The sequence below is a fragment of the Asterias rubens genome, chromosome 14, assembly GCF_902459465.1.
Source record: "Asterias rubens chromosome 14, eAstRub1.3, whole genome shotgun sequence".
In the NCBI taxonomy this organism is placed as follows: domain Eukaryota; kingdom Metazoa; phylum Echinodermata; class Asteroidea; order Forcipulatida; family Asteriidae; genus Asterias; species Asterias rubens.
In genome coordinates this window covers 8067903-8091375 of record NC_047075.1, presented here as the reverse complement: position 1 = coordinate 8091375, position 23473 = coordinate 8067903, and the positions used below count along the sequence as shown (strand labels likewise).

The window sequence follows — 23473 nt, the reverse complement described above, 5'->3', positions numbered from 1 at the left end:
GCAGAGCCGAGATCCAACGCGACTGGAAGGGAAGACCACGCGAGCGACAGTCTAGTGCGTGGTGTCACCTTCCAGTCGCGTATGTAGCCAGCAAGGGTAAAAGGTCATGACCTAAAATATTGACCCTAAAAAAATATGTATAATATTCTCACAACGCGACGGCGTGTTTTATGTTGTTGAGATTTAAAGGCACTGAATACGTTCGGTAATTTTCAAAGACCAGTCTTCTCTCTTGGTGTATCCGAACATAAGCATAAAATAACCTGTGAAAATTTGAGCCCGATTGGTCGTCGAAGTTGCGAGGAAATGGTGACAGAAAAAAACACCCTTGTTGGACGAATTTTTGTGCTTTCAGATAGGAATAATTTGACTTCTGGGTATGGAGTATTTTAATATTATTTGAGTGAAAAACTACCTCTTTCTCAAAATCTAAGCTATCTTCAGAGGGAGCCGTTTCACAATGTGTTATACTATTACATTTTCCCTATGCTCACACCAAGGAAGTTTTTGAGTAATTACCAAACGTGACCCTTCCCTTTAATGTTACAAGCGTTAACAAGGAAAACACAACCAAAACCACACAACTATGGTTACAATGTTTTATACCATCAACGCCTCCCCATTACTCGTTACCAAAATAAGGTTTTATGCTAATCGTTATTTTTTAGTAATTACCAATTGTGTCCACTGCCTTTAAAAGCGCATGACTTGAACACAAATAAGGAGTGACCTCACAAAAAGCTGCTGTATTATTCACGAAGCATTGCTGTTATGTTCATCGCCTGCTGGGTTTATTGCGTTTCTATCCGCGGTACTTTCCCCACCCGAAACCAGCAGTGTGGAACGCCGGTTCGAAGTATCACCCGTGGGTCATTCTCAGACTCCAGGCGACAAGAGCACTCACTGCTGCGCATACCAATAAGATTTCTTAATCCTGCTGACTTTTCTTGATAGCTCCTGCTTATTTTGACGAGGTAAGCATATGTTATATTCATGTTCTTCACATTGGCCTTTTTTTTCTTCTTTTCAGAATGGTACATGTTCAGTGTCTCGTACGTTTATAAGCTCGTTGTATAGAGCAATGTGTTGTTGTGTATGTAACTCGCTCAAAATGGCTGCATCTCGATCTACGGTGGCATATGCATGCTCGGCCAAGCTGAAACTGTTTTGACTAAAGGGAAAAGTTTCCGTATCACGCCACCACTGTTTCATTCACTATGAAATAATATAGCATCTAATTAACCACAATGAGTTATCACTTTTTGTAAAAATCAGTGAAAAGGCGGTGGCGTGGTGGTTATCCATTTAATTTGGCCTATGTTATGAAGTAACTTGCAGGATGTGTAAATCTGTGTTTTTGTTTTGGAGGAGTAGGCCCTTGGAAATACCCACAAGATTATATCTTAATAGTCTAATAAACCGGCCCTAAGCCAGCAGAACATAGTGTGCCATTAGTGAAGTCAATGACTCTCAAAGCAGATAATGTGGTTCTAAGTCGTGAAATCACAGAAACCACACAATTAGTTGCGGTTTCATAAAGTGAATGGTGATATTCTAGTATTAATATACATTGTATCCTTCAAACCATTTATTTCTAACAAACGCCCAAAGCGCCCAATCAGAAGGCAACGTACCTTTTTGAAGCATGGTTCTAAGAAAAACCGGATTGAGTTCCGGTTCGCCACATGATATAAATACTGGATTATTATTCGATGTTTGTTTTTTTTTCGTCGGGGATAAGGAGTTATGTTTTTGGTTACGTTTTACGAATTGTTACCCGGCTAGCTCGGTGGTCTAGTGGTAATATATAATGTTTTATACAAAGGTCGTGAGTTCGAATCCATCCCAAATGACCAGGGGTCGACTTCACAAAGAGTTAGGACTAGTCCTAACTTAAGACTAGTCCTAGGAGATAAAACAAATTGCATGGATAGTCCTAAGTTAGGACGAGTAACTAGTCCTAACTCGAGATAAGACTAGTCCTTACTCTTTGTGAAATCCACCCCTGCTCTTATTTTTCTCACAGAACCCGTAGTTCAGAGTATATACAATGCTTAAAGGCAGTGGACACTATTGGTAATTACTCAAAATTATAATTAGCATAAAACCTTTCTTGGTAACGAGTAATGGGGAGAGGTTGATAGTATATAACATTGTGAGAAACGGCTCCCTCTGAAGTAATGTAGTTTTCGAGAAAGAAGTTTTTTTTCACGAATTTGATTTCGAGACCTCATATTTAGAATTTGAAGTCTCGAAATCAAGCATCTGAAAGCACAAAACTTCGTGTGACAATGGTGTTTTTTTCTTTCATTATTATCTCGCAACTTCGACGACTGATTGAGCTCATATTTTCACGGGTTTGTTATTTTATGCATATGTTGAAATACACCAACTGTGAAGGCTAGTCTTTGACAATTACCAATAAAAAGGAACATTACATAATTGTGTTGTTTTTTGTTTGCTAACAAACAGTTGCTGGCAGTGAGCTGTACTACAACATACATAAATAAACTGACAAACCTGTACAAGTTTGAGATCGATCGGCCATCTAGGTCGCGAGAAAACGTTGTAAAACTGATTATACATTTTTGCATGACATCGATCAATACTATCTAATGCGCACACTGCTCCAAATGGGAAATCAGTTGTATTGATTTCTCATCGAGTTCAATATCACATTTCATTCAGACAGATATATTTCTACTACTATCATCATTAGAAAGTGGTTTTATGTAAATCTGTGACCTTGGACGTTTTTTATTTCTTACCAATTCTGTAACGTCCCTTTAACTATAAGATGCACAATGATGGCGTTACGGAACTGAATTACATTAGATCAATAAATGAGTGATTTTATATTTCCTGAATTATGAAGGATAAACTGATATTAATTACGTAGTTTTTAAGTATAACTAGTGTCACGTGTTTCTAGTATCCATTATCCTGATGACCTTTCCTTCCGGTTTGAACAGGATGTTCAAATACCGAGGAAGGAAAGATACCTAGCTTTAGAGCACATAATGATTGGTTAAATAAACACAGTTTCTGTCTAGAGGCTCTTCTCTCCAGCTTATTTTAAACAATAATAATAACTTGATTTTTGTATAAAAATATTTGAAAAGTAAATTATAATAAAATGTATATTAAAACTGTTTTTGCACACACGTACAAGATGTTCCATAAAAATGGCATGAATTAAAACCTGCATGTGTACGGAATTAGAATCAACTTACTAAGGTCCATTGTTTTATGTTATTTTTTTTTTCCTAAAGGAAACACAAGTTACAAACTGACAATTTCAAGAGGTGGTTGCGTTTTCCACAATGCCGGAAATTCGGAGCGATTGTGTCCGCGCAGGAAGCGTACATCCGCATTTGGAAAACTAAGTCTGAGAAAAGTTGTTAACACTCCACGCTTCTTTGATTCATTTTCGATGTTGATAGAAACTAATAGGCCTCCGTTTCGAAACAACAACAATAATACTTCGAAGTGAAATGTTTTCTAAAATTCCTTTCATCTTTCGTAGCTTTACTGATAATGTTATGTATTTTTCAAAACATGTATGTTTTTTGTTGGAGGGGTCTGGGAGGCCACATCGCTTTGATGACAGTTTTTAAAACGTTTGATTTACCCTGGACGGCCCCTACCAACAAAGAATTATGTCCGAAGAAATAAAATAATAATTGTATACAACCACGTAAGTTTTTGATTGCCATTAATCAAACCTATAGTTGTGGAAAGGTTGCGGTAACACTATGTAATGACTATCTTTAAACGAGTTCTGGTTGGTCCGGCAAAAACCGTTGGGTTCAACTCGACGTTTCGATCAGATGCTCTGATCGTCTTCTGATTGTGTCAAAAAGACGACCAGAGCATACTGATCAGAGCATACTGATCGAAACGTCGAGTTTATTACTATTAGTTTATTAAAAACATTCAAACGAGGCTGAATTGCGTTTAAAATTACAGAGCATAGGAAAAGAATATACTATAAAAAAATCACAGAAAAACATTTAGATATAAAAGTATTTATTTAAGTACAAATATAAAACACAAGATATTCAAACACTAAAATACAAAAATGCTTTCCACTAGGGGGGTATAACACACCTTTTGCTAAAAACTCTGTTAAAGCCATTGGACCCTTTCGGTAAACAGTAGTGTCCAAGGCCCACACTTCGTGTATCACAACTTCTATATCAAATAACAAACCTGTGAAAATTTGGGCTTAATCGGTCATCGGAGTCGGGAGAAAATAACGGGAAAACCCAGCCTTGTATCCGCGCGTTTCGCCGTGTCATGACATGTGTTTAAAATAAATCCGTAATTCTCATTAACGAGAATTGATATTGTTTTACTGTTTTCTCAAAAAGTAAAGCATTTCATGGAATAATATCTTCTGTAAACCCTGTAAGTTATTTGTAAATCTGTGAACTTTTTTTTTCTTCTGTACCGAAAGGGTCCAATGGCTTTAAGTGCTACTATTAATTTTAATATAGGTTTTCTCGGTCAATTTCGGCAAATGAGCAGCCAATTTCATTTTCATGCGTTCGAATTAAAGCTATTTTGCCTCTCCGGTTTTTACTGCGTTTCAAATTCAGAATTCGGCCATTCAATTTCGTTTTGAGTCGAGTCAAATTCCTTTAGCACTCTGTTCAATTTAGCATACCGTCATTCTTTTTCGAGACACACACGCCTCGAGAAGCGTCTGCGAATTTGAATGCTGCTTTGTTGAATTGTTAAATTGAATGAGTATTTTCGAAATATGATTAAGTCGAATGACGCGACATTACATCTAATCATAAAACGAAATCGACTGACCCTTTTCAATATCATTCGATTTCGTGCGAAATAGAGTACGCTGGTGATTAAATTGGCTGCTCATTTTCCGAATTGACCGAGAAAACCTATAGTTGAAACCAATTCGGTTCTTTTCGGAACACACACGCCTCAAGAAGCGTCTGCGAATTTGAATGCTGCTTTGTTGAATTGTTAAATTGAATGAGTATTTTCGAAATATGATTAAGTCGAATGACGCGACATTACATCTAATCATAAAACGAAATCGACTGACCCTTTTCAATATCATTCGATTTCGTGCGAAATAGAGTACGCTGGTGATTAAATTGGCTGCTCATTTTCCGAATTGACCGAGAAAACCTATAGTTGAAACCAATTCGGTTCTTTTCGGAACAATCCGAACTCATTTAGAGATAGTCATTGGTATTACCGGAAACCTTCCAGTTTCAAATCATACCCATCAGGGGCCAATTTTATAAAGCTGCTTAAGCAACAATTTTGCTTAAGCACGAAAATGGCTCGCTTGTTTTACACATGTTACTGGCCAAAATGTCATGCCATATCAGTGCTTATAACTGGTATTTAGCTGTTGCTTACTTAGCATAACAATTAAGTGGAGTCTCGGCCGATAATCTGATTTTACTAAGCCAGGATTTTTTTACTTACGCAGCTCTGTGATATTGGGCCCTGTTATCAAACGTATACCTTGACTTTGAGAAACTTCGATATAGGTCAGACACGCCCAGACAACCCCCTTAGACATATGTAAATACACATTTCACCAAGAACTGCTTGCACAGTACTATCTGCAAACAGTAGGGTTATGTTCAGTTTACACTGGCGCTGGTTTCAATTTGTCAGCAGACTGAATTTACGTATGGTATCGGGAGTAGGGGAAAAAACTTGGTACTGGGAGTTTTGAAGTACGATTTTATTTGGTCAGCTTGTTTTGGTTAAAGGTAGTGGACACTATTCATTTTTTTGGTAATTACTCAAAATAATTATTAGCATAACACCTCACTTGGTAAAGAGTAATGGGGAGAGGTTGATGGTATAAAACATTGTAGAAACGGCTCCCTCTGAAGTAATGTAGTTTTCGAGAAATAAGTAATTTTCCACGAATTTGATTTCGAGACGTCAGATTTAGAATTTGAGGTCACGAAATCAAGCATCTGAAAGCACACAACTTCGTGTGAAAAGGGTGTTTTTTTCTTTCATTATTATCTCGCAACTCCGACGACCGATTGGGCTCAAATTTTCACAGGTTTGTTATTTTATGCAAATGTTGAGATACACGAAGTGAGAAGACTGGTCTTTGACAAATTACCAATAGTGTCCACTGCCTTTAAAGCCATTGGACCCTTTCGGTACAGAAAAAAACAAAAAAAGTTCACAGATTTACAAATAATTTACAGGGTTTACAGAAGGTAATGATGAAAGACTTCCCTTGAAATATTAGTCCATGAAATGCTTTACTTTTTGAGAAAACGGTAAAACAATATAAATTCTCGTTAGCGAGAATTACGGATTTATTTTAAACACATGTGATGACACAGCGAAACGCGCGGAAACAAGAGTGGGTTTTCCCGTTATTTTCTCCCGACTCCGATGACCGATTGAGCCTCAACTTTCACTGGTTTGTTGTTTTATATTTAAGTTGTGATACACGAAGTGTGGGACTTGGACAATACTGTTTACCGAAAGTGTATAATGGCTCTAAACGTCTTCCTCCTTGACTGGATTATCCATGTCCAGTTAAAAAAAGTAGACACTATTGGTAATTGTCAGAGACTAGCCTCCACAGTTGGTGTATCTCAACATAATATGCATAAAATAATGAAACTGTGAAAATTTGAGCTCAATCTGTCATCGAACTTGCGAGATATTAATGAAAGAAAAAAATACCCTTGTCACAAGAAGGTGTGTGCGTTTAGATGGTTGATTTCGAGACCTCAAGTTCTAAATCTGAGGTCTCCAAATCAAATTCGTGGAAAATTACTTCTTTCTCGAAAACTATGGCACTTCAGAGGGAGCCGTTTCTCACAATGTTTTATACCATCAACCTCTCCCTATTACTCATCATCAAGAAAGGTTTTATGCTAATATTTATTTTGAGTAATTACCAATAGTGTCCACTGCCTTTAATTATTTAAACAATGTAGGTCAGATACGTCAATATCTGGGCCCAGTTTCATAGAGCTGCTAAGCACAAAAATTTGCTTAGTATGAGATTCCTTCCTTGATAAAAACAGGATTACCAACCAAATTTTAACGTGATTTTCAGGATGAGCAAACAACAGCTGAATACCAGTAACAAGGAATATGCAAAAAAAATGAAATTTGGTTGGTAATCCTGTTGTTATCAAGGAAGAAATTTCATGCTTAGCTTTGTGCTTAGCAGCTCTATGAAATTGGGCCCAGATGTCAACGGTTAATCAATCACACAACATCGGTAAACAGTATTGTACAAAACAAATGTCCATACTTCGTGTATCACAACTTATAATAACAAACCTGTGAAAATTTAGGCTCAATCGGTCATCGAAGTCGGGAGAAAATAACGGGAAAACCCACTCTTGTTTCCGCACGTTTCGCCGTGTCATGACATGTGTTTAAAACGAATCCGTTATTCTCGATATCGAGAATTGATAATTATTGTTTTAATGTTTTCTCAAAAAGTGAAGCATTTCATGGAATAATATTTCAAGGGAGGTCTTTCACAATCACCTTCTGTAAACCCTGTAAGTTATTTGTAAATCTGTGAACTTTTAATTTTTGTTCTGTTCAGAAGTGTCAAATGGCTTTAAATCATAGGCTGCCTTCTGTTTTTTGTAACCGTTTTATGTTTTAAACCCAATGTAAATAACACATAATAAAGCTGACGTTTTCCCCAAGTGTTGCTTAAACATTTGAACCCAACAACTTAGAACCATACACAATGTGTAACGGTGTATTCTTAAAGGAGGTGGACACTAATGGTAATTACTCAAAATAATAATTATTAGCATAAGACCTTACTTTGATATAGTATAAAACGTTGTGAAAAATGGCTCCCTCTGAAGTAATGAAGTTTCTGAGAAAGAAGTAATTTACCACGAATTTGATTTCGAGACCTCAGATTTAGAATTTGAGGTCTAGAAATCAAGCATCTGAAATCAGAAAACTTTGTGTGACAATGTTTTTTTTTATTTCAATGTTTTATTATCTCGCAACTTCGACAACCGATTGAGCTCAAATTTACACAAGTTTGTTATTTTGGGCAGATGTTGAGATACACCAAGTGAGAAGACTGGTCTTTGACAATTACCAATAGTGCCCAGCGTCTTTAAGGGCGGTTCAGATGAAAATGTTGTACAAGAAGAGATTAGACACATTCCGAAGTATTGCCTGAACAGTGTGTCTGCAAAGTTGTATTATGTTCAGTTTAGTTGGGTTCGCAACCTCACTGCAATCACAATGAACTTCAGAAGCTAGCACAGCTTGCCATCATGCCGTGTTGGACATGATCCCTAATTATTAGCAAATAAAACATGACTGTTTAACATCCCTGGTTTTGAAGTGGACCATTCCAACTTCATGGAAAAGTTCCTCCTAAAGTGTTCATTCTAGCATGGCCGGCTGGTCATACCATTGACATTGGAGGGTTCTGTATCGTGAAGGGACGCAGTGAGCGGCATACGCTTGTGTGGGTGCATAGTCGAAACACCTTCATTTTTGTTACCACCTTATTAAAAGGATGCACTTAACCTCATTGGAATAAAACTATTATTATCAGTTTATGGCTGCAAAGTAAGTGGAGCTACTTGTTGAAGTATGAACTATATTCCTTTAAAGGCAGTGGACACTATTGGTAATTAATCAAAATATTTATTAGCATAAAACCTTACTTGGTAATGAGCAATGGGTAGAGGTTGATGGTATAAAACATTGTGAGAAACGGCTTCCTCTATAGTAATGTAGTTTTCGAGAAAGAAGTACTTTTCCACGAATTTGATCTCGAGACCTCAGAATATTAGACATTGAGGTCTCAAAATCAAGCATCTGAAAGCACACAACTTCGTGCGACCAGGGTGTTTTTATCTTCATTATTATCTCGCAACTTCGACGACCAATAATTGAGCTCAAATTTGCGCAGGTTTGTTATTTTATGCACATGCTGAGACACACCAATTGAGAAGACTGGTCTTTGACAATTACCAATAGTGTCCAGTGTCTTTAAAGCACCATGCAATGTCTTTTTAAAAGGTGCTCAGGTGGCGCAAATGATGTAAATCAAACCAAGAACACCGGGGCGAACCCCTTCTCTAAACTATGAGTTTACGTATTGCGCGCGCGGACGGCTTTACGTCCAATCCGAAGGACGAAGCATCATTGTTTTAGTGTGTAATTGCTAAAGTGTCATCAAGACCAGGACCGCTCTGCTGATCTGAAACACCAGCCAGCTTGAGTCTTGTGTTCTTGCGCCCCTCGCCACGACACGTGACAATTCCAACAGGGCGGTCAGAGATGTATTTGTTTTAGTCAAAGATTCAACCCAGGGGAAAGTACTATTTATTTATTTATTTTAAATAAGACTTCAGACATACTCAATAGTGACAAGTTGTACAGGGGCTGTCAAGGTTAAAACAAAAGTATAAAAACTGTCATCAAAGATTTGTTAAACCAGACCCCTGCCAACGATACAAATATAATTACACAATATAAAAAGGTGATAAATACTGAGTATACATGACTTAAAACCATAGGTGTAATGATAAAACAAAATTTATACTAATGATGTTGTTAAAAAATAAATTGCCTTCTTTTGAGTACAGAGTTAGTTTGTATAATACACTGCTCTGGTAGGTCGTGGGTTCGAGTCCAACCCGAATGCCTGTGATTTTTGTTCACAGTCGGTTAACGCTACAAATTACTCATCCATGTTGAATGAAAACGTCTTCTACGCCTTGCTTTACATTCAACAGCGTGTAATTACTGTGGCCCTTTTCGAAACTACGGCTTCGGCTCCAGATTCTGCTCAGGCTATAGCTTGGCCCCGCGGTTGTTTTAACAATATTGTGCGTGCTTTGCATACACGCGCTCAGGGCATCAGACGAGAGGACGGAGCCTGAAGCCGAATCCAAAGCTGAAGCCGCGGTTTCTAAAAGGGCCTACACGTTTCCCTCACTTCCGGCCATGTTGCTTTCACACAATGTGACTGCTTGCAATGGGTTTTCCCCTTTCGCACGCAACAGCGAGATATGTAAGAACAGCTGTTGGCTTTATACTGTATCGCACCACTCTATAACAAAGAATCATCAGACGCTGTTACATCTCTTACATGCCTAGCTGCTAGAACTCAATTAAAATGGCCATGAACTCCGATGGATACGGTAAGAAATGTACCTTCTTAAAGACACTGGACATATTGGTAATTGTCAAAGACCAGTCTTCTTGAGATACACCAAGTGAGAAGACTGGTCTTTGACAATAGTGTCCAGGGTATTAAAACCATAGAATATCATTGATTGTATTTTCCTGTCTGTGTCCGTTTGATATTGTTTTGAACTTTAAGTGTTGTCCAGTTTTCTAGGGAAATGTATCAAAGCTAGGCCTTATGCTTCACCCTGTTTTCTACATGTTGACATAAATTATACTGGGTGCGTTCGTTTAGCTTCCCTGGGTCGACCCCGGTGTGTGACGGTTTTTTTTTGTCCAGGACGAACGTGGGTAATTATCTGCACACGTTCGTCCTGGAAAAAGAAAATGCCACACACCAGGGTCGACCCATGGAAGCTAAACGAACGCACCCAAGGCCAAAGTGTTTTTGTGTACAGTCGTCCTTCAAGTAAATTTAATAGTAAGCTCACTTCATACTGTAAACATGTTATATTTTGATTATGTTGTAATTGTTAAAATTTGTTCCTTTACAAATTGTATTTACTGTCATTGAATGAAAGGCAGTGGACACTATAGGTAATTACTCAAAATATTTTTTAGCATAAAACCTTTCTTGGTGACGAGTAATATGGGGAGAGGTTGATGGTATAAAAAATTGTGAGAAACGGCTCCCTCTGAAGTGCCATAGTTTTTGAGAAAGAAGTAATTTTCCACGAACTTGATTTCGAGACCTCAGATTTAGAACTTGAGGTCTCGAAATCAACCATCTAAACGCACACAACTTCGTGTGACATGGGTGTTTTTCTTTCATTATTAAATCGCAAGTTTGATGACCGATTGAGCTCAAATTTTCACAGGTTTGTTATTTTATGCATATGTTGAGATACACCAACTGTGAAGGCTAGTCTTTGACAATTACCAATAGTGTCCACTGCCTTTAAATTGAATTGGATAATGATGTAGTTTTATCTTGAGTAAAGTAGCATAACATAGACCTTCACGGTGCAGCCATTTTGAATTTCTCTCACTGATATCTATGGGTGCGTTCGTTTGGCCTCCCCGAGTCGACCCCGGTGTGTGGCCTTTTCTTTTGTTTCCAGGAAGAACGTGTGCAGATAATTACCCACGTTTGTCCTGGAAAAAAAAACGTCACACACCGGGGTCGACCCAGTGAAGCTAAACGAACGCACCCAATGTAAGGCCGAATCCGAACTTGCGGCTATGGATATGGCTACGGCTGTTGCCAAGTGTGTTGCTAAGGACGTCCTATACCTCAACGCATGATGACGCGTAAATCTAGCCGTAGCCATAGCTGTAGCCGCTAATTCGGACACGGTCTAACCAAACCAAAGAACAAAATAGTCTGGTTCCTAATAGCGAAATGATTATTAGCATTCATTATTGTTATTCGATACGAGGGACATTACCAAGATGACGACACCATGATCATAAAGGACTTTTGTAAACGCAGAGTAGCGTGTATGTTAGCATTCCGCTTCCTGTGTAAATACTTTTATAAAAGGTCTCCATTTTGTTCCACGGTAAACTGATGTCACTATAGGGATGGTCTCGTTATGCAAATACTACTTCCATTTTGAAGTATCGGTTTTTCTTTTGGGAAACGTCAAAGACCAGAACCTTACTCTACTTGGTGTATTATATTATATTCTATACATTTTAATAACAAACCTGTCAAAACTTGGGCTAACATTGGCATCGAGGTTGCAAGATATTACTGAATCTTTATTGCATAGACTTGTCTGAAGCTTTTTCAGACTCAAATTGGGGGGTGGGGATCGCATTTTTCTAAAGCTACATTTACTTTGAAGGTGTGATTTTTACAATAATAAATGATACTGAAAGCTTTCCGCTGCTTGTTACTAAGTAACATGTCATAAGTAACATGGCATGTATCGGTCATGACCCCACATTATGACCCTATTACTGGGGTAATGACCTTATGACCCTATTATCGTAGGCTCTATCCACAGGCTTAGAGACTGATGTTTCATATTGACGCATTTCGTGTTGTTAAAAGGCACTGGACACGTTTGGTATTGTGTCCCATATGTACAACATAAATATGTATTAACTACAGCACCTCAGCAACTGATATGTTAAGGTACGCTTTGTGCCATAATTGTCTTTAAACGGTGTAAGATCTGAGATCATTGTGTTTTGAGTTACAAAAAGTACCAAAATCCTATAAGCGAGTCGGTCACATTTTTGACATATATGCATTCTGCTGACTATTAATCACACAACTTCTTTTGTTAAAGACCTTTTCACAGTTTTCCCACTAAACCCCACCTACTTACATTCAATTGCAACTGAATGGTACCCCTTTCACTGCTGACTTAGGTACACAAAGTTGAATGATTTATGAGACCCAATGATTTTGAATTGATCCCCTTGAAAAATGAATACTATACAAGTGTGAAATTGGTTTTCTCTTGTTGGCAGTTGAATGCTAACTCAATAGAGCGTTAAATTTGAAACGAAACCGAAAAAAACCGTAATCTCGAACAATGTGTTGACATTAGCCAGGAAAACACGCCCTGCGTTTTACAATTTGGCCGTTAAAGGCACTGAACACTATTGGTAATTACTCAAAATAAATGTTAGCACACAAACTTACTTGGCAACGACCAGTGTGAGAAACGGCTCCGTCTTAAGCTTACTTATTTAAAGGAGGGTATACCTTAAAGACACTGGACACTATTGGTAATTGTCAAAACCAGTTTTCGCACTTGCTGTATCTCAACATATTCATAAAACAACAAACCTGTAAAAAAATTTGAGCTCAATCGGTCATCGAAGTTGCGAGATATTAATGGAAAAAACACCCTTGTCACACGAAGTTGTGTGCTTTCAGATGCTTGATTTCGAGACCTCCAATTCTAAATCGGCGGTCTCGAAATCAAATTTGTGGAAAATTACTTCTATCTTTCAGAGGGAGCCGTTTCTCACAATGATTTATACTGTCAACCTCTCCCCATTAATCCTTACCGAGTAAGGTTTTATGCTGATAATTATTTTGAGTAATTACCAATAGTGCCCACTGCCTTTAAACGCATCACCCTTAAAATGAATGGCAATAAAAACTGACTTGGTTTTTAACCGTTGCGTTCGTGAAATCTGTTGCAGGTTACATGCCTCGTTTTCAAAATACTGAGTTCGTAATTTTCCCGCCATTTTTCTATCATTGATCACCAGTTGCAATGGATCCGGTCATGTCCCAACCGAAGTATGAGGATCAGGCTGACGTCTGTTTCCAGCCAATGGGGCAGCAGGTTACTATGATTTCCACTCAACCAACCACGACTGTTATTCAGGTATGTAGCTATGACGTCATTAATTCATGCACTGTTTATGACCAATGGGCGACAGGTTACTATGATTTCCACTCAACCAACCACGACTGTTATTCAGGTATGTAGCTATGACGTCATCAAATATGCACTAAAGTGAGTAAACGAATTTAAATTCATTTCAATAAAAAGACTTGCATTTATTTTCATACTTCATGAACACAGTACATTGTTTTGACTGAGCGCCTGACAGCAGCCACTCAAATCAGCTCTGTGTTTGTTTGCTAATTTCTTAGTATATTGCTCAATTTGTGTTCTTATTTTTATACAACTGGATTTGTTACTACACCTGGAATCTACAGGACCTTTTCTGTGTATCCTAGAGTCATCTGAATTGTGAAAATAGTGTTTTTGCTGTTGAAATTGTTCACTGTCTCAGTTGAGAATTCTGGTGTATAAAGCTTACACACACTTAAGGTGGCTGCATCCTGTGCAGTCATCCACCTAGTCCATGGACATTGTTCGCCCATCTGGGGACAATGGAGGTAAGTATCCTTTTCATTCTCTCCCTGCTTGCTAGACCATTGTACTGTACTGACTCATCTGTGGTCAGCTTTGTTCCATCAGCATCAATTGTGTCTGAGGCTTGCATCCTGCCAAAGACACATCTAGGCCTCATCCACCATCGAAGATATCTGAAATGCCCTGTTTCTTACTATGACAACTCCCCAGCCACTTTTCATTTGGAAATTGTGATTTTTGGTGACATTGCTGTAAATCCCGGCCCTGAAGGTGTCAATAACTCAAACTCAGCAGAAGCTAGTCCAAACTCTGCAAATTCCTACTCACGGAACAAGCTTCTCAGTCTCCGTTATGCCCCATCCACACGTGCTACAACTCTGCTGCCTTCCTGTATGTTATCATTACAGAACCTTGGCCTTTTTGTAAATCCCAGCACTGTTTACCGACCTACACATCGTGGTCGCCGTAGAACTGTTCATAAACCCCCTGTACCCGAAGTTACACTCCCATCTGTTCCAGTACCAGTGACTCCAGCCAAATCTCAACTCAGCCTTTGTGTTATAAACACACAGTCCATCTGTAACAAGTATGACGATTTTGCTGATTTTGTTCTGCAAAAAGATCTGGACCTTGTTGCCCTTTCAGAAACATGGCTGAGACCAGACGACAACTTAACATGTCGTCAGTGTACCCCTGCAGGCTACTACTTTCATCACATCCCAAGACCTCACAAGACTGGTGGAGGAGTTGCAATACTGTACAGATCTACTTTATCCGTCTCTGTGAAAAGTAATGACGTCCAGTACACAACTTTTGAATCTCTTCATGCTGAAGTTTCCGGAAACTCTAAATCTGTTCGCCTTGTCATTGTATACAGACCTGAAAGAGATTCAAACGGCTAACATGTGACTTTCTCAAGTTTTCTAAGGGAGTTTGAGAATTTGATTTTGGAATATCTGCTTCATCCATCGGAAATCATCATCACAGGCGACTTTAACATTCATGTTGATGACATCCACAACACCAATGCAAACCAGTTTAAGCATCTACTTCAGGCTTTTGGTCTTACCCAGCATATCAAGGAGCCGACTCATCGTCTCGGTCATTGCCTAGACCTTGTCATAACTCGTGAAATCTCCCCACCAATTGTCACAAACTTTGTTATTCTACCTGGATTATCAGACCATAATGCAGTCATGTGTAACTTGAGTCTGTGCAAGCCCAAAGTCCCAACCGTTACTATAAAGAGCCGACAATGGAAACATGTGAATCCTACCGAAGTGTTCCGTGACATAGGCTCCCATTTAGCAAATCTAGAAGTTGATCACGACTGCTTGGATTCCTATGTCAGCCAATATGAGAGTACAGTCAGTGACATCTTGGATAAATACGCACCTTGGAAAACGAGATCAGTCAAGGTCCGAACTGAAGTCTCCTGTTCAATGATGATATTCGTACAGCGAGAAAGATCTGTCGTCAACTGGAGCGGAAGTGGCGGAAAAATGGCAAATTGGCGATTCAACGACAAGAATATCGCAACCAATGTAAAGTAGTTAGGAATTTGATCAACCAGGCAAAGATCATCCATTATTCATCTCAAGTACAAGAATCTTCAGGAGATCAAAAGAAGCTTTTCAAGATAATTGGTAAGTTGTTGCTCAAACCCAAATCCCCTGTCCTTCCATCCACTTACAATGACCAGGACTTAGCAAATGAGTTCCAGAAATTCTTTGTCACCAATATTTCAGACATCCGCTCATCATTTTCATCAGTCCCTTACAACGTGTCGCAGACATTGCCACAATTTCAACCAGAGTGTAGACTATCTGTGTTTGAGCCTGCGACTGTTGCTGAGATTCAAAGGGTTATTATGAAATCTCCTTCAAAATCCTGTGAGCTGGATCCAGTGTCAACATCCATGATAAAGCAAAACATCGATATTTTTGTACCCTACATCACTAAGCTTGTAAACGAATCCCTCAGTTCCGGTTGTTTCCCCGATAGCCTCAAAGTTTCCTACATCAGGCCGCTCATCAAGAAACCAAACCTGGACAAGGAGATATTAAAAAACTACAGACCGGTTGCAAACTTAAAATATCTTGGAAAAGTCATCGAACGAGTAGTTTCATCACGTATTTCTGATCACATTCATACTTTCAACCTGTCCGACGTGTTCCAGTCAGCATACAAGCCTTTCCATGGGACCGAGGCTGCACTAGTCCGTGTGAGCAACGATATTCTCTCTGCAATGGACAATGGTAACCTTACAGCACTAGTCCTGCTAGACTTGAGTGCTGCTTTTGACACTGTCGATCACAACATCCTTCTCTCTCGGCTCCAGAATCACCTTGGCATAGAGGACACAGCCCTAGCATGGTGCAAATCGTATCTCTACAATAGAACTCAGCATGTATGTATTGGCACCGCGATATCCGACCCTGTTGTTTTGAACTACTCTGTGCCACAGGGGTCGGTACTCGGCCCGCAGTGGTTTACGCTATACACTTTACCGATTCGTGACATCATCCTGAAATTTAATCTGAATTACCATGTGTACGCAGACGACACTCAGCTATACATCACGTTTAAATCTTCTCAAGAAAACGCCAATGCATCTATTGCAAGACTTGAGAAATGCATCCAAGAGATTCGACGTTGGACACAACAAAACTTCCTGAAGTTAAATGATGATAAGACAGAGTTCCTTCTATTTGGGTCACGTCAACAGTTAACTAAGGTTTCAGTGCCATACATCTCCATCGGTGATGCTCGGATAGCTCCCTCGCTGAAAGCTCGGAACTTAGGGGTTATTTTTGATTCATCAATGACACTTCAGCCACACATCAACAACATTGTTCGTTTATCGTCATATCACATCAGGAATATAGGTAAGATTCGCAAGTACTTGGACAAAAGTGCCACTGAAAAGGTCATCCACGCATTTGTTACTTCTCGTCTTGACAACGGCAATGCTCTTCTCTACAGTCTTCCTAACAACCAGATTTCCAGACTTCAACGGCTCCAAAATACTGCTGCCCGCATTGTGACACTGTCTAGAAAATCGTGTTCTATCACCCCCATTCTGAAACAACTACACTGGCTCCCTATCTCTCAACGAATCATCTTCAAGCTGATGCTCATTGTCCACAAAGCTCTTAATGGCAAGGCTCCCCACTATATTTCTGAACTGCTTCAAGTTTACACTCCATCAAGGAATCTTCGATCAAGTTCTATGCTTCTCCTCATTGAACCCAAGTCTCGACACTCATGGGGTGACAGGTCTTTTTCTTCAGCCGCGCCACGCATCTGGAACTCTCTACCACTTAATCTTCGATCTTGTCTTTGTACTGCAAAATTCAAGTCTCTTCTCAAAACTTATCTTATGTCACAGGTTTTCAATGACTAATTTTGTTGTGTCTGTTTTTTCTTTGTGTTGTGTTTTGTTTTTGTTTTGTTTTTGGTTTTACTGCGCCTTGAACACCCAGCAGGGTGGATATGTGCGCATTACAAGTCTTATTATTATTATTATTATTACAAACAAGAATCTATAAACGAGCAAAAACCATAAACTATTGCACGAAAATTTGTGTCGCAATTTTGTCACTGGACGGTCGCAGACGGTACGGCCATGCGTCGCCGCATTGAATCTGACATACCGCGCAGGGTTAAGAACGTGTTACTATTATTATGGGTGTGTTCATTTAACTTCCCTGGGTCACCCCGGTCTGCCCCGGTACGTTCGAATAGCTTTGACGGGGCTCACTCGGGTCAGCCCCCAGTGCCCTGCTTGTGGAGTGGGTCACTTTGGGGTGACCTGAGGTGCATGCCGTCACAACGCGAGTGTGATCGTCCGTTTAGCTCTTGTCAGGGGCTAACCCGAGTGAGCACCGCGAGGTAGACCCTGGGAAGCTAAACGAACGCACACTATATATCCTCAAAATACCCTTCACTCTTTGCTGTCAATATTTTAGATACAGACAAATGTTAACTTCCCCCGAGGGATTCCTCGTGATTGGTCTACTCCACTCTGTGGTTGCTTTGAAGATGTCGGTGGCTGTAAGTATGTTACCAATCAAACGTAATACAGGTTTTCTCGGTCAAGTTTGGCAAATTGGCAGTAAATTTCATTTTCATGCGTTCGAATTATAGCTGTTTTGCCTCTCCAGTTGTTATTGCGTTTCAAATTTAGAATTTGGCCATTCAATTTCGTTTTGAGTCGAGACAAATTCCTTAAGCGAATCAACATTCTTTTTCGTGACACACGCGCCTCAAGAAGCGTCTGTGAATCTGGATACTGCTTTGACGAATTGTTAAATTGAATGATTATTATGTTAAATCGAATGTAGCAACAATATACTTGACTAATCATATAAAACGAAATCGAATGACCCTTTTCAGTTGCATTCGATTTCGCGCGAAATAGAAGGTTAATTTCAGAAAATGAGCAGCCAATTTAACCACCAAGCTATTCTATTTCGCGCACAATCGAATGCTACTCAAAAGGGTCATTCGATTTCGTTTCATGATCAGTCAAATGTAATGTTGCGTCATTCGATTTTACAAAATAATCATTCAATTTAACAATTCATCAAAGCAGCATTCAAATTCGCAGAAGCTTCTTGAGGCGTGTGTGTCACGAACAAGAATGACGCTACGCTAAATTGAACATAGTGCTAAAGGAATTTGACTCGACTCAAAACGAAATTGAATGGCCGAATTCTGAATTTGAAACGCAGTAACAACTGGAGAGGCAAAACAGCTTTAATTCGAACGCATGACAATGAAATTGACTGCTCATTTGTCGAATTTGACCGAGAAAACCTAAATATAATAAAAAATAATTTGCATCGGGGATAAAGAATATAGGTTTTCTCGGTCAATTTCGGAAAATGAGCAGTCAATTTAATCACCAGCCTATTCTATTTTGCATGAAAGCGAATGCTACTGAAAAGGGTCATTCGATTTCGTTTTATGATTAGTTAAAAAAAATGTAATATTGCGTCATTCGATTTAACAAAATAATCATTCAAGTTAACAATTCATCAAAGCAGCTTTCAAATTCGCAGACGCTTCTTGGGGCGTATGTGTCACGAAAAAGAATGACGGTATGCTAAATTGAACAGAATGCTAAAGGAATTTGACTCGACTCAAAACGAAATTGAATGGCCGAATTCTGAATTTGAAACGCAGTAACAACTGGAGAGGCAAAACAGCTTTAATTCGAACGCATGACAATGAAATTGACTGCTCATTTGTCGAATTTGACCGAGAAAACCTAAATATAATAAAAAATAATTTGCATCGGGGATAAAGAATATAGGTTTTCTCGGTCAATTTCGGAAAATGAGCAGTCAATTTAATCACCAGCCTATTCTATTTTGCATGAAAGCGAATGCTACTGAAAAGGGTCATTCGATTTCGTTTTATGATTAGTTAAAAAAAATGTAATATTGCGTCATTCGATTTAACAAAATAATCATTCAAGTTAACAATTCATCAAAGCAGCTTTCAAATTCGCAGACGCTTCTTGGGGCGTATGTGTCACGAAAAAGAATGACGGTATGCTAAATTGAACAGAATGCTAAAGGAATTTGACTCGACTCAAAACGAAATTGAATGGCCGAATTCTGAATTTGAAACGCAGTAACAACTGAAGAGGCAAAACAGCTTTAATTCGAACGAATGAAAATGCAATTGGCTGCTCATTGGTCGAATTTGAACGAGCAAACCTATATTAACTAAAAATTAATATTCTTTTTCACCGATACAAATTTAACATATATTTACAATACAACTATATTCTGAAGGGTAGGCCCCCCCCCCCCCCCACCGGAAATAGCAGCCATCGTGTTCACACTATGATAGCTTTAACCCCGGTATGCACTCTCTCTGCCCCAGAAAATGGGCATAACTTGGTTCAATAACCACCCCTGCCGTCGATTTCACAAAACTCTTCCTAACTTAAGACTAATCTCAGGACTTAGGACGAGTCCCAACCCTGCGTAGCATGCAGACCTTAAGATTAATCCTAAGTTAGGACGAGTTACTCGTCCTAACTCGAGATAAGACGAGTCCTAACTCTTTGTGAAATCGACGGCAGCTCCGTAAGTTTGTCCCATTTATTGCTGTATTGCTAACTACTGATTGCAAATCACATCCTATTTGGGTCTGTGCCACACGGACTGCGATATTAATAAAAATGCACTGAAATAATAAGTTGAGACATATATTTTCGACAAATCTAGAATTGGTGTGCACATTTATTTTGTAAGGTTTGATGGGATGGTTTTGCTTTCCGTGTTATGAGTGTCACGTGGCCACTAAGATGGGAGAGTCCTGCTGCACTCCATGCTGCTACCAAAACACCACTACAGCCATGAGGGTGCACTTCCGTGGACGTCATAACCTACAGGTTGGTTTATTTGTATACAGAAATCCTTCACCAATCTTGAACTCTTGGTGGCAGCAGACAGTGTGGTAGCAATAGACCCTTACGCAGATACCATTGTGCAAGCGAAAACCGTTGAATGAGGTGCATGCTGGTCTAGCTAGTGATCAAATTTGATGTCTAGCTAGACCAGCATGCACCTCATTCCACGTGTATTGTGCGCGTACCGAGTATTTGACAATAATTACTTGTAGTGTACAGTCTCTTAAAGAGTGCACACACACGTCAAAGTGTTGTCGGCGTGTAGACGTATGTTTGTCTTTTCATAATTCTGTCTGATGGATGTCGTGAAAAAGTGTTTTGTTTTGTATTTTTTTCTGTCATGTTGACATTGACGAATAAACCATTTTTTTTTTAACACAGGGTACCTTGATCAACGACGCCTGTGTGGGTTGCTGGTGTCGGCAGTGCGCGCTGTGCCAGATCTCAAGAGAGATAGATAACATGACGACCGGCCGAGCCATCCCATAGGTCAGCCAGTCCAACGCTGAGGGGAGCCAGTCCAGACGCTAAATGGCAGCAGACTTACCATTTAATGTTACTTGGGCCCAATTTCATAGAGCTGCTAAGCACAAAAAGTTGCTTAGCAAGAAATATCTTCCTTGATAAAAACTGAGGGTTACCAACCAAATTTTCATTTGTTGCATGTTGCTTCCTATTGGTGTTTAGCTGTTTTTTGCTTATCCTGAAAATCACATGGAAATTTGGTTGGCATTCCTGTTTTTATCAAGGGAGAAATGTCATGCTAAGCAAATTTGTGTGCTTAGCAGCGCTATGAAATTGGCCCCTGTGTTTGCTGCCTTAGTAGAGATCAAAAATTCTTTAAATGAGGCTCCGGCAAGGAAAGTCTTTTGAGCCGCTAGGTGGCAGCAGACTTACCATTGTCCTTGGAACATGTTCTGCAATGAACAATGGACAATGTTGCCTGGTTAAAGTTTGCTGCCACCTAGTGTTCAAAATTGTTCCAGTGAGGCTCAGGCCTAAGGTAACGTTTGAAGTCCCTTATTCAAAGCTTATGTTTGTTTAATAAATCATATTTTGGCAAGTTTTACGAGCAACTTGGAGGCAATCAGCCGCAATGCCACTTGTCAATTCCAGATAACATCTAACATTGAAATTAATTTACACATCAGTTTTCCCTTTTTTTCATCAACGGAATGGAACTTACAACTAAAAGTTTGTCTTTTGATATTGCGAGTTTTTTTTTCTTATAATAGCTTGCTGTAAAGGTTGCCTCAAAGTTGCCAAGAAGTTCAGATTTGAAAGTGGCCTCTAGGTGGCAGCAAACAGCTTCTGTAATGTCCATTGTCCGTATCCAAATGTATGGGTACGGATACGGCTACATCCAATGCTAATGGTATTTCTAAGGACGCTTAAAACGTCTAATGCATGATGCGGTGATCCAGCCCATCCCAAGCTTTAGCCAGAGCCAGTATTACAGACGCTGCCTAATTCTGGGAGTCCATTCTAAATCTGCTGCCACCTAGAGCTCAAAGTCTCAAGTTTTTTTTTAAAGTACCATCTTCCTTACATTTTTTTCCCTTGTAACCGTAAACAGTACTTACTATTAGTTTGAGCAGCTCATGTAAACCTTTGATTACAGTTAAATAAAAAATAAAAACAGTTAGACAAAATTAAACTTTGCTAAGCAGCTGGAAATCTTGCCACAAACAAGCAACTTCTATAATACAATCTGTCTTTCTGATTTCAAAAAACGCAACATTATTATTATACTCTGTTTATTTTTGGTAGCATAAGTTCAGCATGTTAGTGGCAATGGCCTTTATTAACGCCAAAACATTGTTTCTTCGCAAAGCACAATAACATTTACTAATCTTAGAGTTTCTTATTGTACATATAGTTACTTGTTTCATGTTACTTGTTTATTGGCTGACTTTTTACATTTGTTGTGGCTTTAGTTTTAAGTGCCATTTGGCCCTCGCAGAGAGCGCTCTGTAGATTTTAAATATTATTTTGTTGTACTTTTATTACTGTTTTCTGCTTGTTGTTCCCGTTTTATGTTAATGATATCCTGTTGTTTTAATGGAAGAGTTATACTTTAGTACTATAGTGTCAAATTTCCATTGACAATTTGCCTTAGTTGTTCTTATTATAGAGTCTTATTTTTATATCTACTAGATGTTGTTTAATATCCGGAAACAGACTGGTTTTTGGTTAACTGCTGAAAAAGGAAACGGAAACTTTGAAACATACCACTTCAAAACGAAACTACCACAAGACCATGTTGCATTATATTGGACATGCAATAATAATTTAAGCCCAGTGTCACAGGTAAATCTGTCCGCCGGAGACTCGGTCCCGAATTGTGATAATGTAAAATGGCTGATGAAGGAGGAGGTTTCAAGAGAGGGCGCTATAGGAAGACGTTTGAACAGTTCGCCATATAGGGACAGAATCTGTGGGGACAGAGTTTCCTGCCACACCTGCGCTCCGATCCAATTCACGCGAGAGCGAAAGCAAAGCGAATTTTCTAGCGTCACCATTAGACAAACTGCGCGTGCAGATTAATCCGTCACCAAAACTCGCTGCGCACTCGGTTTGGCGAGAAGTGGGATTTAGGACTGGGCTTGAGACACACATTTTGCCATGAAGCATTGAAATACTAGTTTATAAGCCTATATATATTTAGGAAATTAAGCACAAAGTTGTGTTCATTCTTAGTTAAGATTTGTCAGATATTCTTAAAGAAGAATTAAAACAATGTAACCGTTTAGTTGTTTTAGTCAAATAATCGTTTTTCGTGTAAAAACAAAATATGAAGGCGTGTCTGACACTTCGCCAGGCGATGAATGTGACGTCATGGAGAAGACTATTATAATGTTATTACTGGTGTTCTGGTTTTTATTTTTAACGAAAGATAATATGCTATTTTTCCTATTTGTTTACACATTATAGGTTAGTGACGGTTAGTTAAGTTGTTCATAGTACAATACTGGAAAAACGAGGGTGTGAAATTTACACCATTGACTACCGTTCCAAGTGGTCTATCATT

The 23473-nt window shown here is 39.1% G+C and overlaps 1 protein-coding gene across 2 annotated transcripts; it reads left to right on the top strand.

Moving 5' to 3' along the window:
- Positions 1–766: 766 nt before the first annotated feature.
- Positions 767–23194, top strand: LOC117299259 (placenta-specific gene 8 protein-like). 2 transcript variants are annotated; one of them, XM_033782740.1, is made up of 5 exons: positions 767–974; positions 13396–13514; positions 17984–18068; positions 20285–20424; positions 20824–23194. In XM_033782740.1, exons 2-5 carry the CDS (start codon positions 13401–13403, stop codon positions 20929–20931), a joined length of 447 nt encoding a protein of 148 aa, XP_033638631.1. In that variant the 5' UTR covers positions 767–974; positions 13396–13400; the 3' UTR covers positions 20932–23194. The 2 variants fall into 2 exon arrangements, with proteins under 2 accessions (XP_033638631.1, XP_033638630.1); XM_033782739.1 differs by lacking the exon at positions 767–974 and adding an exon at positions 10044–10172.
- Positions 23195–23473: the final 279 nt, after the last annotated feature.